We start from the raw sequence: 16,510 nt of genomic DNA, 5'->3' as shown, positions 1-16,510 counted from the left end.
ATTACTTTAGTTTTAGTGTCTTTTTGTAAAAACACGTTGAATATTTAGTTTCCGCGGATCGTTTGAACACTAGAGTCCGACTCCACACGGACGAATTAGGAGGTAACACCGGCGTTGGCGCGAATAGACAACAACAAAGCTGTTATTTAATTTCGCCGAAATATTATTAAATTATTATAAAATGTACATGAATTCCTCAGATACTATGGAGACTAGTTACCGTTTGTTTATGATAATATGAATATTATTTACACAGTTCCTTTAAAGTGTCTAAAACCGACTGTGGCGTTATAGCTAGCTACATAAACTGTTATATTTATATATTTAAGACAAGCAACACTAAAGTTTAACTAGTTCTGACTAGTTATATTTAATTATATTTCATTTTTATTACTGTCGGAGTACACTTTTGTACACTTTGTCTGACAGTCTGGGTTCATCAAGAGGAGGTAAGTAACATTAGACCTCAGTTTATCTATCTAATATTAACTTTAAGGACTGTAATAAAGTTAGTAGTAACGTTAACTGCTTATATTATCTACATATAACGTTGTACCAATGTGTAGGTATTTGTAGATCACCAGTTAATATTTGCTTGCTGAAATAAAAACATGCTTAGTCATAACATCCAGTAATTGTCGACTCGACTGCTCGCTGAAGGCTTGTTAACACATCAAAAACTCTATTACTTTAATGGCTTCTTTACACACCTACTTACAGGGTGAGCATTGTTTACATATGCTCTTTACAGACTTATTTCTTCACTTATCTTGATATTCCTTTTTCCATTTTACTCGACGGTTTGTCAACTCTGAGACTGGCTTTTAACATGCTGTTATTCACACCTACTGACAGGTTGACCATGTCCAAAGGAGACAGGGAGGGCTTCATTGTGAAGTTTGTGGAAAGCAAAGGACAAAAAACAGAGCATGCCGTCAAGGCTTATGAGGTAAACTCCATTATCTCTGTGATGATGATTCGTATTTTTTTGCTCTACTGTCTCTTTGTTTGCAGTAAAGTCTGTCTCCTGTTCACACAGGCCATTTTGGAGCTGCAGTCTGAGAAGTACTTGAAAACAGTCGATGAAGATGCTGTCTTACAGATGCACCACAATGACAAGTCTCTGTTCGTCTTCAGTAGCTTCACCACGCCAGCATTTCTGCACTGCAAAAAGGTCTGACTCGGCGGTTTGATTCATCCAAATCTTAATCCTGAATTTCACAAGACTTGGTGAAACGCTATCGTAGAGAGTAATTCTTCCCCCCTTTTCTCCCTCTTTGTTATTTGTCACGTAGCTCGGCTGCAGAGTGGTGAGTCCACTGGTGGTGTTGTACTGCCTGCAGCAGCAGCATTGTGTCCCCAAAGCAGAGACGCCCGTCTACAACATGGCCATGGCCGACATCACTATTTCCTGCACGAGCCTGGATAAAGCTATACGGGTCAGTTTACTGCGTCTGCTGAGTGTTGCTCTCTTTAAATCAGCAGTTTTATAACATTTTAAATATATATGAGTGAGATAAAGTAAAAGAATAATAAATAATCTGAATGTAAAGCAGCTAAAGCGGGCTAATCTCTTCTTCACTCTTTTTTTTTTTTAAAGCTACTGTCGGGCAAGGTGGTGATGTGAGGATATATATTGGGTGTCTATCTCGGTGTCAGTGTTGTAGGTGATAATAAAGTGTAAATGAAGTAGTGAAAGTGAAATAGGAAGTCACAGATTATGACATGTTAATGAACGCAGCTTTAATCATTATTATCATTGATAGCAGGACACAATCAAAGGCATACATCAGTATGTGCGTAAACTTAAAAGGAAACGTCCTGAAAAGCGTCAGTTTATGTGTAAGGAGCTCGTCCTACTGGTGCATACACGTATATCCCAAAATACATGAGGAAATTGTGATGTAGTGCAAGAGTTAGGATATATAAGTCAGCACATTGTCTTTTAAAGTGTTGTGTAAGTTTGTGTCTGTCTGTCTCTCAACAGACGGAGGTGATGGATCTGGTGCAGCTCATGGGTGGACGGGTCTATCTTGACCTCAACGTATCTGTCACACACCTGATTGCAGGAGAGGTGGGCAGCAAGAAATACCTGGTCGCTGCCAGTCTGGGTAAACCCATCTTGCTGCCTGCGTGGGTCAAAGCCTGCTGGGAGAAATCTCAGGACAGGTATGTTTTCTCATCCTAACTGACACTTCTGTTCTACACCTACATTAAAAGGATACATGCTGTATTTTGTGATGTTTTCTTGGCCAAATGAACTCTTTTTTTTCCTGAAGGTTTGACAGTCATTTATTATCACTGCACCCAAATTATACAGTTGCTGACAGAAACAAGGCACTTCAAACATAGATGATAATCTCGTTCTGCCTCTTTCAGTCTTTTCAGGTATACAGATCTACCCATTGAGGACTATCTGTGCCCTGTGCTCCGTGGCTGTACTGTCTGTGTGACAGGCCTCTCCAGCGCAGAGCGTAAAGAGGTGCAGCGGCTCTGCGAGCAGCACGGAGCCACCTACACCGGTCAGCTCAAAATGAATGAGTGCACACACCTGATCGTTAGTGAACCAACAGGCAAGTCACCAGCCGTTACAGCACTTTGGGCAATTTTTTCCGATTTAAAAACGTCTCTAAGACTCCGGTAGCGATAGGATATCCCATCAGATATCTTCTCATTTTAGTTTGCGTTATTAGTGTCTAATATTAATTAATCACCCACTTTTAAAAAAGTCAGAAATCAGTCAGTAAGTAATTATTGTAGCTGTATTTGTGTCACTCTCATTAGTATCTCTGTGATTCTCAGTACTTGTCTTTGTTTGCAGGTCAGAAGTACGAGTGTGCACGGAAGTGGAATGTGTACTGCGTGTCTCTGCACTGGTTGTTTGACAGCATAGAGAAGGGTTTCTGTCAAGATGAGAGCCGGTACACTGTGGAGCGTAATGCATCAAAGGCCACTCGACAGCACACTTCCACCCCTACTGGCACCAACAAGAAAGAGGGTGAGCCACAAACTGATAATGCACTTGTTTATTGTCTTTTAAAATGTTACTTTCACACCCTCCAGGGGGAATCGGGGTCAAGCACAACCTCTTGTAGAGTGTTAGTCTGTAATATTACAGTATATGTGTATTTTTACTTCAGAAGGTCCATCTCTGCTGGGCTTGAGCCACATCTCTGTCAACGCCAGCATGACAATAAATGACACAGCCCTCACCAACGGCACCATCAGCCGACTGGACGCTCCAGACCCCATAGATAGTCTGGATCTCACCGTCTGCCCCGCTGATGATATACTGGATGGCTGTAAGGTAAGAAGGAGAATATATTTTCATATAGAGCAGAAATATCCTTTGAAATCTGGAAGAAAACTTTGAGGTTTTGTTTCACACGTGTTAAATGTTGTGCAGCTCTATCTGTGCGGCCTGCCAGGGAAGAAACTGGAGAAGCTGCGGCGTCTCGTGAACACTGCAGGAGGTCTGAGGTTCAACCAGCCCAGTGAGGAGCTCACACATGTGGTCATGGGAGAACTGGATCAGGACCTCAAGAATTTTTTGTCCAAAGCAACACATAGGTCTGAGTTGCAAGATTATTATTCTACTGCATATATTGTTTTTTCCCCCCTCACTTGTTCATGTTCTGACCTGTTTTATCTTATCAGCACACAACTATTGACTATTGAACAATTTGAGTTTACAGTATGTTAAATCCTTGAGATGATGTGTGTTACTTTCCAGGCCCCATGTAGTAACAGTGCAGTGGCTGCTGGACAGTTTCAACAAAGGCAGTCTACTCCCAGAAGCAGGTTACCTGCACCCTCACTGCCTGCCCCCTGCTCAGGCTGCTGTGTCTGTGCCTGCCCATCGCACTTCCACCTCCAGGCCCTCCGCTGGTCCCCCTGCTGCCAGCCCCAGCACTCCCAGGCACAGGAGAGCAGAGGAAGATCTGCTCTCACAGTACATGGATGATGACCCTACAGTCGGTAAGTATCTGTTGTTAAACTGGAGGCTTCCTGTAGCTGGGCACTATTAAGAGGTTACAAGATATAGTTTTGTATATTGCAGCTAATCTCACTGTCCTTTAATCCTTCAGTTGACATGCCCCCACCAGCAGAGGGCACCAGCAGGAGGTCCATCAGTATGGCTGCAGAGCCCCGACCTGAACTCTGTGCACCAAACCAGAGCAGAGGACCAGACCCAGACTCAACCCTGCAGGAAGCCAGCGAGGCAGGCCTGTTTTTTGGGAAATGTTTCCTTCTTGTGGGCTTTGGCACTGAGTCCGAGGCCCAGCTCTCTCTGCTGGTGACAGAAAATGGAGGCAGGGTGCTGACTGGCCGTACACGTGTTGTGGCAGACTACGCGGTGGTCCCACTGTTGGGCTGTTCGGTGGAGGCCACAGTGGACGAGGTGGTCACTGATACCTGGCTGGTAAGATTGTAGTCTTACTGCTTTTATTTTACTTGTGCAGAGAGGGTAATCATTCTTGGTGATTTTAGTGCCATCTGTTGATTTGTTAAGTGGCTGAACAAAGAGGCAAATATACATTTTTGAGTTTAAATCAACAAGTTGTGATAATTAATTAGTTATTTAGGTCAGTTATCAAGCAAAAGTGCGCTAAACTATTTCTGGCCTTGTCTCAAATGTGAATATCTTCTCTTAAATCTTTTTTTTAGAATCTTACATTTTGTAGACAAAACAATCAATTCATTAATTAACAAGGAAACTAATAAGTTGCCGTCCAAACAATTTAATTTCATTGATATGAACTACATATTTGTCATTTATCAGTTTTGTGTCATATGAAAGTGTTTTTTAAGTTTGAAAGCTAACACTTATGTTTTTTTTCTCATTAATTTTCAGGCCATGTGTGTGGAGAAGGAGTGTGTTCTGCGGCTGCCCTCTAACCCTTTGTTCACTCCTGTTCCTGTGATGGACGGACGTTTTCCTCTCAAAGATTGCGTTCTCTCCGTCAGCCAGTTCACCGGATCAGAGAGGGAGTCTTTGGTGGAGCTGGCCAAGCACCTTGGAGCCAAGTAGGGTTACATCGCAGTCTGACCGCAAATGCTGTTTTACTTTTAGACCACAGGGTACAAACATTAAGAGCTGCAGGAGTGTTTGAGGTTTTTATAAACTGATCCTCTTAATAAACTTACCCTCATGTGTCCTGCCTGCCTATTGTGAACTACCTCTCTTTCTACTTGTCTATCAGTTCTCATCTTTTCTTCTCTTTCTCTTTCTCTCTCTTTCTCTCTCTCTCTCTCTCTCTCTCCGCTTCTGCCCTCTCCTGCAGTGTCCAGGATTACTTTGTGCGCTTGGCCAACCAGAAGAAAGGCATGCTGGCCAGCACTCATCTGGTGTTGCAGACCCCAGAAGGCACAAAGTATCAGGCAGCAAAGAAATGGGGCCTCCCAGCCGTCACCATGCACTGGATACTAGAGTCAGCTCGGACCGGCCAGAGGGCAGAGGAGGGGCGTTTTCTAGTTGACCTGCCACCCTCACCAGGTTAGAAAAGTGTCTTGATTAAAGCCTGTGAATGTAAATGCGTATTTTATTTGTATTTTGTAGAACGTGATGGATCACAATAATTATTCTTACCATTGAGTCTTATTTGAAATGTGAAATAAAATTGATTTCCAGGGATATTCTGACAGACATTTTGAGCAACCTGACTGATATATTTTGGCTATATGGTGTGATTCTGCTGTCTGTCATTGTTTGCTGTGCTATGACAATCACTTTTATTTTCTCATTCTACAGAGAGGGATGATGAGAGTTTTGTCGGCGGTTCCCAGAAGCCCGCCATGCCTCCCCCGGCACGTTTGTCTCCCGAGATCCCTTTGCTGGGACTCCAGAGTGGTAAGGCTGTTACCCCGCTGGATTTAGGTCGCTTCCGGAGCAAAGTTTTCCGCTCCGTGTTGGACGAGATGAAGCCCAAAGAGGACGTCAGCACCCCAAAACAAAACCAGGAGGGCGGCCGAAGGAACCCCCTTCACAAGGAACCCACACTGCAGCTGGACACTCCCTCTCGCTTCCTCAGCAGAGACCAGCTTTTCAGGCCCTCCTTCAATGTCAAGGTTGGTACCAACTGGGCAGCGGCAGAATATAGTGCTAGAATTACAATCGCTGCTTTATGTTTTAGGCCTGTAGCAATAAATTGTGCACTCACACGTGATAGATAATCCTTTAAATACATGGACTGTTTTGTTAAGGATGCACTTGGAGAATTGGAGACTCCAGGGGGAAGATCCAAACCAGGAGAGAGGGTGGGGACGCCGCTGACTGATGTCATCAACAGGAACTTAAAGGTGGCTCTGGCCAATAGCGCCCGAAATAACGTCTCAGATATGCAGGCCATGTCTGCTAGCCCCCAACTTACCAAGACGACTGAGAAAGAGGTAAACTAAAATACATACAAATACAGCAAGCCTGTTAAATCAGTCACTCTTTATTGATCAAATACAATGTACAGGTTTGATTACTAATGACACTGATGGAGGATCTCTTATAGTTACAGACACATTAACTGTCACAAGAAAACGTTTATAGTACAAGGGAAATTTAGACATATGATAGCGTAGCCTATATACTGTCCATAACATTTGATACTTTTTGTTTGTTAGGTCCCAGAAAAAGAAGTCGGCCCTCTTACTGGTGTTGTGATCTGTGTTGGAAAGAAGCTGAGCAAAATGCAGAGCGAACTCAATGCTGTCGCTGCCTCGCTCGGAGCTGACTTCAGGTATTCAACACATGTAGTCCGTCTTTTTGTCCATATTGGCTGCAAAGACAACCCCTTCTTAAATCAATTTCAGTATAAGTGATTGGAGAGACAAACGGTACTCTCTGTGTGGAAAATTACATTCCAAACTTTATCTGAAGTTAATATGAGGCTTCAGCAGTCCGAATTAGACGGATCAAGTGAATATCATCCAATGTTAATGTGTTTTTAGTACCAATTTCCTGCTTTGTATTACTCCTCTGCCTCCACTCAGCTCTCTTACCCTCTATTTGGAGAGCAAATTTCAAAATAAAAGCCTAGTAACTTTGGAAGATGTCCACTTGATTTGTCTAATTCAGGCTGCTGGAGCTTCAAATCTTTAGAATGTATTTCTGTACAATAAGAAGGACTATGGATTTTGTCATTACATCTAAATTTCTTTAAGAAGAGGTGTTTATAAAAATGTTAAACTATACATTAATATAATAATTTAATGCAAATAGTACAAACATTTCTTTGTACTCTCATCAAATTGATTTTAGGTGGGCTTGTGACGATACAGTGACACACTACATCTACCAGGGCCGTGTGGGAGACAACACCCGGGAATACAGAGGAGTGAAGGAGAGAGGACTGCATGTGGTCTCCCAGTACTGGCTGCAGGCTGTATGTTACCTAGTACCAAATATTAATAGAACCTGAGCTCTACTTTACCACTCAACTTTTACTTTTGAGTGCACTGTAGAGGACAATACTGAACCGTTTTTAGATCAGTGAATGCACATTTGAGTAGCTGGAACCAAAAATATTTGGCATTTTTGCTTGAAAGATTAATTAAAAGATCAGTTTTCTAAATAATTGCTCTAAAGTGAATTAGTAAGTTTGTTGGTTATTTAGTTGTATTATGTATTTGTCTCAACCCATTAAATAATTACACTGCCAGAGATACAGTTAATCCTGGGCCAATGATAGTGAGCTTAATTGTATTATAACAAATAAGATATTCAAGTATTTGTACTAAATAATTTGGGGACTAACTGCAAAACTCAACTTCATTTAGTTTTTTATAAACCACAAAGAAAAGGGCAAAAATGTAAGCCTAGTCCTCCTGAGCCATAGTGTTGCTCTCATGACGAACAAATATTTTGTTGGTTATACATGCTTTTAAAGGAAATATGTAAAGTCTTCAAGATGATACATAAAGTGATATTAAGATACCCTTGATTTAATTTGGCATCTCTTTTTCATGTTGGTAGGTGCTGCTTTGTGCCTCTTGTTATCATTCAGTATTCACTTAGCACATTCACCTGGGAGGGGATAATTATCATCCCATCAACAAAAGCAGAATATTTAATCAAAACCAGCTTTGATATGGTAATTTTGCAGACAGATGGGAGTTTCAGCTATGATTCCACTCATAATAGTCTTGTTTAATGAATTGCTGTGACAGCACACACAGTACATATCCGTACACAGAAGTTTATACCTAACAAGTTACCCATGTCGCCCCTGTGCAGTGTGCTGATGAGCAGAGGCACGTTGCAGAGTCTCTGTATCCTTTCACCTACAACCCCAAGATGAGCCTAAACCTCAGCCAGGTGCCCAACAGCTCCCAGAGGTCTCCACCTTCAACACGAACCCAACTCAAAGACATCACTGAGGCAAAGGGCAGCATGGTGGGTCTAAATATGTAATTTACCTTCTGTGGCTGTGTGTGTATTGTCTGTCAGTTAAGCATTGGATACTGTTCTGTGTTGAATTTGATATTTTATGTTGTTAGTAAGGTCTAATAAAGAGGTACCTCATTTAATTGTCTTTAATTATCTGTTTTATTATCTGTCCCTCAGTGTGAAGATGCTGCCACAGAAGACAATACAACTTTACGTCGTGTGAGTGATGGGAGCGTAGATCAAGAAGAGATGCATGATGCTGCCGATAGAAGTGGTCGGTGTCTTTTTCCAACTTTCATTTAATTCTTTTGCATTTAAATCTTATGTACATGATAGAACCAGTAGTTTTATTAATGCTTGATTATTTCTTGTGTCCAGATATTTCTGAGACTCTAGAAATGAGGGAGAACCTGCAAAGACAGCTTCAGGAGATCATGTCAGCCACCAAGCTAACAACAGGGAGACGCGCCTCAGTCAGACTCAGCAGGATGGGATCAGGAGGGGCTGACTCGGGCCCCCACACACCTGATGGGAACCGGGTTGGACGCAGTGGGAACAGACGTACTCTGGAAGCTCTGAGGTAAGAAAGCCTCGAAGTGAGGAGTCAGTTTATGTTTAAACTATAACAATCACTAATCACTAAATGGGAGAAACATAAACTTCAAACAGTTTGAAGTGTGATGCCTTTTTTGTTAGGTTCACACACGTCTTCGTCAAAATAAATTCACCTCATGCTGTCCCTTCAGGGTTTCCAGAGCAGCAGCTATGGACATAAACACAGAGCCATCTCAGAGTGAGCAGATAGTTTGGGATGACCCTACAGCCAGGGAGGAGAGGGCCAAGCTGGCTGATAATTTACAGTGGCCTGGTAGTCCCTCACAACACTCTGAGAGCCTCGCACCTCCACCTGCTCCCACCACAGAAAACGGCCCTCAGTTCAGGGACTCCATGACGGACTCTGAGCTGGTGGAGATGGGTAAGAGATCAGGAACCGAGCGGTTGCACCAACTGTGATTTACACATCAATACACTGCATAAACTATCTTACATAGACATTAGTTGTCGCTACACCTGCTAACTACTAGACGCACTGACACAAGTAGCGAGGTTAGCTTGTCTACATATGACCCCAGGAGAGTCATTTCACCAGAAACATAGAAAGATATAGCCTCTGACATACTGTAGCTAATGACTTTCACTGTACTCACTGTATCCTCGACCAGCTGCTTGTGATGTCATCGACCAGCACATGGGTCAGAAAGTCAGAACGCCTCCGACAAAAGAGCGAGAAAGTGACATCCTCACTCCTAAAGCCCCCAGCATTGCCTTCCCTCTCGCCAACCCCCCAGTAGCGCCGGAGCCACAGGTGAACGTTTATATTTACTTTAACGTGTCCGCAACCATCCGCACACGCATGCTGTTTCATAACATATATAAATAATGTATATTCTTTAGTGCACCAGTTGTGATCTGCCACCTCTTTCACACAAGCCACTGGTACTAAAAGGCTCTTTAATTGTCACAGGAGGAGTGTGAGGAAGAGAAGCAGCCACCCAGGTTTCAGCTGTCCTCCCTCAGCCCTCAGGAACGCATTGATTACAGTCACCTCATAGAGGAGCTTGGTGAGTCTTGCACCTAATTAGGGCTCTTACAGTGTTTCATCATCCTGCAGTAAAATAAAAAGGCAACACATCAGAGGCCTGAAGTCGGAGGAGCTAATCCCCGATGACTGAAAAGGAGGATCTGCCTCCAGGGTCTGAATATTTCCTCCTGCAGATGCTTCCTCTGATAAAAATGTTGTGAACTCTTCTTCTCAAATTCAAACCACAGCACATCATCAGCTGAACTATTATTAAACGTATATTCAACCAAAGCAGCGCTCATAGCAGCTTATAGTTATCTTACATACTTTTCTTTACAGTCTTTAACTTAATTATCAGGTCTGTAACTATAACTCTTTTTTCCTTTCTGTCTACCTCGGTTATGATGTTCTAGGTGGTGTAGTCCTGGACAAGCAGTCATTCGACCCCAGCTGCTCCCACATCATCGTCGGGACTCCTCTGCGCAATGAGAAATACCTGGCAGCAATGGCGGCCGGCAAATGGATCCTGCACCGCTCGTACCTGGAGGCCTGCCGCTCTGTGGGGCGCTTCATCCAGGTCAGGAGCCGGAGCTTCAACACTGGATTTCCATTAGTTTTATTCACCCTGCAATTACAGTATTGTAATGGTGTTGTTATGTAATGTTATGATGTTGGTTCAACATGTAGAGTGTCAGTTAATGGTCTGAAGGGCGCAAGTTTGGTTTTCTGGTTTTCCAGCCAAAAATCAAAGTAACTGCAAACAAACCAACAGGTCTATCTAACCTCTCTGACTCTGTGTCTCCAAAATGTCTACTTTCCCAAAAAGCAGTCTTGTTATTAGCTACATAACACAACCATGTTTCTTCCACTCAAAGGGTTTTAAAGGTTTGAATAAACCAATGTTTCACAGGTTTGTTATTTCAAGTGTTATTTTTTAATGTTGAAAAAGACTTCATGTCTTCCATCTGTCTGTGTGCCAGGAGGACGAGTATGAGTGGGGCAGTAGCTCCATTCTGGATGCGTTGCCCTCCATCACCTCCCAGCAGAGACGACTGGCTCTAGCTGCCATGCGCTGGAGAAAAACCCTGCAGGGACGCTCTGAACAAGAGGTACTGACAGACACACTCACACTCACTCTGTTCACATTCAAGAACAGTCATAGTTTCTGCTATTTTTGTTTTATTGTCTACTACTTGGAAGTTAAAGTGTTCTTTCTGTTTTTCAGGGAGCCTTCAGTGGATGGACAGTCATGCTGAACATTGACCAGAGTAGAGAATCAGGCTTCAGGCGGTTACTGCAGTCTGGCAGGGCGAAGGTAGCTGCTTGTTTGTGTATATAAATAGCAAATAGTTTATCAAAGAGATAGACAGTAGCTTGTCCTAGAAAAGGTTGGAAATAGAGAGTGTCGTCTCTAATACCTATATACTAGTTAGTTCAACATCAGGGTTGCATTTAATTGCTAATCTAATCCTTGCAAACAGGAAACTGTTTAGTTGAGGCGGTAAGATCCGTTTAGATAGTAAATTATGCCTAAACAGCAGTAATTAAGTTTTCCTTTCATAAAAGTAAATTACGTTTTATGATGTTATAACACTGAAACCTTGAAACAACGAGTAATATGATTGTGAGAATTCTCAGTTTTGATAATAGAGAGCAGTCATGGAAGAGCAAAGGGATGGCACAAGAAATGAGACCGGAGCTAAACAAAAAGGCAGGATTTTAATGAAAACAAAAGGATGTCATGATATACCACAACAAGGCAGGAAGTGGGCAGTCAACTATTTTCCCAGTTGCCCTACTTCAACCTTAACACCCCTATCTGCTATATTTTGACATGTTCTTTCTGTAAACATAGTTGTTACCTGTAATTTCTCCTTCCAGGTCCTGCCGAGTCCCTCCCCCTCCACGTACAAGGAGGCCACTCACCTGTTTGCGGACTTCAGTCGGCTGAAGCCCGGAGACTTCAGAGTCGACGTATCAGAGGCTACCTCCCAGGGAGTCACATGCTTGAAGCCAGAGTACATTGCAGACTACCTCATGCAGGTCAGTGGAGCTCTTGATCACTGGATTGAATCACAAAGTCTTACATCATTTTGTTGTAATTTGTATGTTAATATAACAGCGTGTGGCTTCATCTGTTATAAAGCAGTTAGATGGTCATAACTCTAATGAATCTCACTGTTGGGTTAGATGGCAGATTAGTTAAAATGACATCATTTTGCAAGATGTGAGATCATCTCTAGTATTAAATCAGACTCAGTAGATTCAATATTGCGCCTTTCTTTCTTTCCTCCAGGAGCCAACCCCTCCTGTCGAGCTGTACCACCTGCCTAAAGCTCCCTCTGAAGAAGCTCCAGGTACTCCGTCACGTAAGCGTAAAGCTGCGGAAGACAACTCCAGGCTGAAAAAGACACGTCTGAACTAAAATATCACTACTAAATATTGCCATTAAATGTCTGTGAAAATAATTGTAAATAAGATTTTGTTTTTATCTCGTAAAAATAAAATAAATGTAGCACTCGTTTTGTCACTCTGGCGTTCTCATTGCTGTAGCTGTGATGGATGACTCAATGAAGGTCTGCAGAAAATGTCGAGTCACGTTTTGTAATTGGGTGCAATGATATAATGTATCCTCTTGGGGGCAGTACATCTTCACTGTATCACTCAGGCTTGTGTTAAAAGTGATTCCTCAGCAACAGAAGGAGCTGTTTTATTTATTGAAAGACTATAATTACCAGGTATATTTAATAACTTTATTAAATGGTTGGGATTCACTCAAATACAATTCTATTTATAACAAAACAGCGGCTGTTTCCAGCAGCTCTTTCCTCATTAAAACTGATTATCATGTTTTTAATTTTCAAAATAAAACCTGCCTCTGCATCTATTAGGACAATGTTGTCACTGTTAGTCAGCAGCTCTTGTGCCTCTACTGTTCACTTAGTAACAAGAAATCAAAGAGGCATCCAGTGGCTAAAATAACGAATCGAAACCCTCCCAAACCTTTATCAGCCGGGTATACTCTTCCCCGTGTGATTATAGGTCACTTGTATCGGCTGTTGATTCCCCCATGCAGTAAACACCAGATTTTGTTTACCCGGTGTCGATTTAGGCTTTTGGTAGAGCGATGTGCTGTTTCATACCAGGGTGCCAGCTGAGGTTAGATGCCCCTGTTCTCTCCCATATGGACGGATAAGTGGTTTAACCTCGTAATAGATGGACCAGCTGACAGCCGCCCTACAGACGGAGGCTTGAGCTGCTGTTTGATTGGTGTGGGATTAGAGAGGAAAGAGCTGCACTGAAAGAGGAACATGAGTCGGGCTGTGGGGTCTGGGATCCTTTCGGGGCCCTCTAACGAAGAAAGGAGAAGCTTAAAGGTCCGGTGTACAACATTTAGGAGCATCTATTGGCAGAAACAGTATATAAATTCAGTTTTTGCTTTTAGAATGAGTCGTTTCTATCTACAGAGGGAGCGGCGTCCTCTTCTACAGAGGCCCGCCCATGTTGAACCCGCCATGTTCTACGAGTAGCCCAGAACAGACAAACAAAACACAGGCAATAGAAAAGGCCTTTAACACATCCTGCAGCCACCGTAGTTTCTCCTACATGCCATGTAGAGCCACCAATAGAACTAACAGCTATTCACTCCCAATCTTTTTGACTTACGGTCCATCACAATGAGGCAGTGTAAGCTTGGGACACCTGATCACACATTGCCTGTGATAATATGTTGTGAGCTATTCCACCAGTGGTTTTTTAGATATTTACATTTAAGATTTAGGACTCAAACAAGTAAAACTGTCTGGCATTTCACAAGAAAAGTCTTTTGTCACCTTTCCTACCCTGTTAATCTTCTCGTGACCCCTTCAGTAATGGGTCACAGCCCTCCAGGTTGAGAACCACTGAGCTGTAGCGCTCTATACTAAACTGATCAAAAGTCGTAGCAAAGGTTTAATAGATGTCTATTTTAGTATTTTTTAAACTCAGGTTTAAAAAAAAAAGTTTTAATTGTCAGATTCAAAAAAGAAGTGAAGAACCCCACTGGACATTTATTATCTGCAATATAACTTCTCTTTGATTAATGCGCCATAAACTAAATAATTCAAAGTGTGTCTATTACTCTTTAACCATCCCAAAATATATAGAACTATTTAGTTTAATTAATTATGTTATATGCTCAACATCAAGTTCCAAATTATGTCTGAAAATTACTTATTTTGTTGGATCAAGAGGCAAAAAAGTAAAATAAATGAATACAAAATAATTTCAGCCTATAATGATATGAAACAAGCAAACTGATTTTGGCTTTAAGAAGCTGTAGGAAATAGTTTTATTTTGTTAATGACCGCCTGGCCAACCTCGGTTTATTGTCAAATGTTGTCACATTTAACACATTTTAGACTAAGAGAAGAAAAATAAATGTAGTTGGGAAAATGTCAGATTTTGTAATGCCGCCTTTAAATATTTCTATTCAAAGCTCAACATATATTTCTAGTCTATATGCCACCAGTGGTGTAGTGTCTATACTTTATGCCCCAATTTTCTTTAAGCGTCCGTCCAACAAAGGATAAACACTCAACTCTTGCATATTTAAAAATACACCCTGCACTACACCCCTGGATGCCACCCAAAGGCCACCCCATGGATACCTCTCTAGATCCGCCCCTGTCGACGAACCACTTCACATAAAAGTGACCCTGGATAAAAGCTTGTCCATTAAAAAACTCCTGCAGCCGTTTTAATTCTACATGTCCCTGCAGCATTGGAGACAAACTGTGGGACAGAAATCAGGTAGTACAACATCAATCACAGTTGTGTTGGGTTGGTCAACAGGTGTCCCCCCCCCGATTTGCTGACTGGCAGGTGGCCAAAAGTTGAGCTTCATTGTGGCTTTGTGCCGTCATCCCGCCTCCCCTCCTCTTCCTCTCCTGTAGGGTAACTTTAAGGTTTTCTTATCGGGACAGTGAATTTCAGCAGTGAGAGAGAGAGACAGAGAGAGAGGGAGAGAAAGAGAGAGAGCACGACTCTACGAACAGGGAGGAAACTCTGCAGCAGTCCTCATTAAAATTCCCTGCCCGTACACTCGCCACGAAAAACCTCCTTTAGTGGGTGGCACCGGCGTCCTGCGCGCCTCTCTAATTGCGCACCGACGCGCCAACGAGCGATCACGGACACTTTCAGCATCACCGGTTGTCCGCGGATCACGCTGCCTTGAGGCGGAGAGTTTTGCTTCATGTCCCGCTATTTTCAGGGCTGAGAGAGGAGGAGGAGGAGGAGGAGGAGAGGTTGGGCGCAGAGTCCCAGAGGTCCAGCAACAAAAAAAAGGGGGTGGCGCCCTACGCATCTCATCCAGCGCTTTGGACACGCTGCGCCTCGACCCACGGCGACACTGTCCGCTCTCTCCTGCAGTCCGCGGGCTCCTCGTTGCAGCTCATGGTTGTGACATTTCTCTGTGGGCACCTGCAACATGTGCGCCCGGATGGTGTGAAAGTGTGAAAGAAAAAGAAAAAACAGCGGCTGGTGGCTTTCATTTCTCTCTCGGATACGCCAAGTACCCGACGTTACGGCGCACCTTGTGTAATAGGTGAGTGCATCTGTCTCTACTTCAGACCAGGCGGCTCTACTCTGTGTCTGTAGTGTGTGTTTTATTGGCTGCTCTTCCAATACCTCGTGCTGTATTGATTATGTTGTGCATCCGATTTGTTGACGGTTTCCAGGCATTTATGATCGGCAGTGACAGCCACGAGACACACACGCATCAAATCACTGTCAGTGCTGCATCCAACTAACAACATCCTTTACTGACACGTTTAACGCGTTGCATGATAGAGAAAGGCTTTGATGTCCAGGTTGTGAGGATGGCATCACTAGAAGTTGAGCTGCTGGTGGTCAGTTCTCTGGAAGCTTCCCGGAAAATAACAGTTTCATTGGAGAGAAGATGAGGAGTAATTACATTTTTAGTTTTCTGGGTTCCTCTGATTGTGTGTTGGTGTGGGGATTCACATTGTTTCAGTCTCCCTAAAAACAGGAGCATCATGGCCAATTAGGAAAATGTGCCATGAAGTGTTTCATTACACTGTGGGTGACACTTTATTCTTGGAGAGATTAATGGTAAAGATCCCTTGCAGTGGCTGGCTGTAGTCCCAGGTTATTTACAGAAGTGGTAGGTGGGAGTTTACTTCCAAAAATAAAAAAAAAGTTTTTCAAGAGAGAGAGAGAAAGCCATCAATCTTTCAACTTGAAGCTCTCTGCCCCAAAGTGCCCTTCAAGCGGTTTACTTCTCAGGCAACATGGCAGCAACAAAGCAACTAGGAGCAACTCTCTTAAAATGCAAGACAACCACGAAACAAACCGGCGTCACCAAATACCCCCATTCGAGTTTCGAGCTCCGGCTTTGTTTTGAAGCACAGTGAGATCATATAGAGCACAGTTTAAAGTGTGTACTAATTGAACCTGCCGGCCACTCTCTCCATTGTGATAGGAATGTTTGGTTGCCTGTTCTCCACAGAAACCCCCCATTCCTTTGTTCTGGGGGTGGTTGGGTGGGG

At 42.9% G+C, this 16,510-nt stretch overlaps 2 protein-coding genes across 3 annotated transcripts in view; both read left to right on the top strand.

Moving 5' to 3' along the window:
* Nucleotides 1–95: 95 nt before the first annotated feature.
* Nucleotides 96–12,475, top strand: topbp1 (DNA topoisomerase II binding protein 1). Of its 2 annotated transcripts, none has more exons than XM_035655824.1 (28): nt 96–449; nt 856–949; nt 1,040–1,174; nt 1,296–1,439; nt 1,988–2,169; nt 2,380–2,573; nt 2,822–2,998; nt 3,141–3,307; nt 3,407–3,570; nt 3,734–3,978; nt 4,089–4,423; nt 4,856–5,028; nt 5,286–5,497; nt 5,753–6,069; nt 6,205–6,390; nt 6,616–6,731; nt 7,253–7,376; nt 8,228–8,386; nt 8,558–8,654; nt 8,759–8,960; nt 9,127–9,356; nt 9,604–9,746; nt 9,909–10,002; nt 10,376–10,539; nt 10,943–11,071; nt 11,188–11,277; nt 11,844–12,005; nt 12,259–12,475. In XM_035655824.1, exons 2-28 carry the CDS (start codon nt 863–865, stop codon nt 12,385–12,387), a joined length of 4,557 nt encoding a protein of 1,518 aa, XP_035511717.1. In that variant the 5' UTR covers nt 96–449; nt 856–862; the 3' UTR covers nt 12,388–12,475. The 2 variants fall into 2 exon arrangements, with proteins under 2 accessions (XP_035511717.1, XP_035511708.1); XM_035655815.1 differs by having other exon boundaries at nt 9,906–10,002.
* A 2,466-nt stretch (nt 12,476–14,941) lies between these two features.
* tmem108 (transmembrane protein 108) overlaps nt 14,942–16,510 on the top strand; it is a 50,107-nt gene continuing 48,538 nt past the window's right edge. The window contains exon 1 of the mRNA XM_035653083.1: nt 14,942–15,546. The gene's annotated coding sequence lies outside the window, so the exon portion shown is untranslated. The remainder of the gene's footprint in view (nt 15,547–16,510) is intronic.

This window comes from Morone saxatilis, unplaced genomic scaffold, assembly GCF_004916995.1.
Source record: "Morone saxatilis isolate NCDOM2014 unplaced genomic scaffold, NCSU_SB_2.0 Contig0, whole genome shotgun sequence".
Classification (NCBI taxonomy): domain Eukaryota; kingdom Metazoa; phylum Chordata; class Actinopteri; family Moronidae; genus Morone; species Morone saxatilis.
This window is presented reverse-complemented; position numbering and strand designations above follow the sequence as displayed.

Coding starts and splice junctions, on each gene's coding strand:
- topbp1 (XM_035655815.1), top strand. CDS start 863: ATGTCCAAAGGAGACAGGGAGGGCTTCATTGTGAAGTTTGTGGAAAGC. Junction 2,170..2,379: donor TGGGAGAAATCTCAGGACAG/GTATGTTTTCTC, acceptor TGCCTCTTTCAG/TCTTTTCAGGTATACAGATC. Junction 3,571..3,733: donor TTGTCCAAAGCAACACATAG/GTCTGAGTTGCA, acceptor GTTACTTTCCAG/GCCCCATGTAGTAACAGTGC.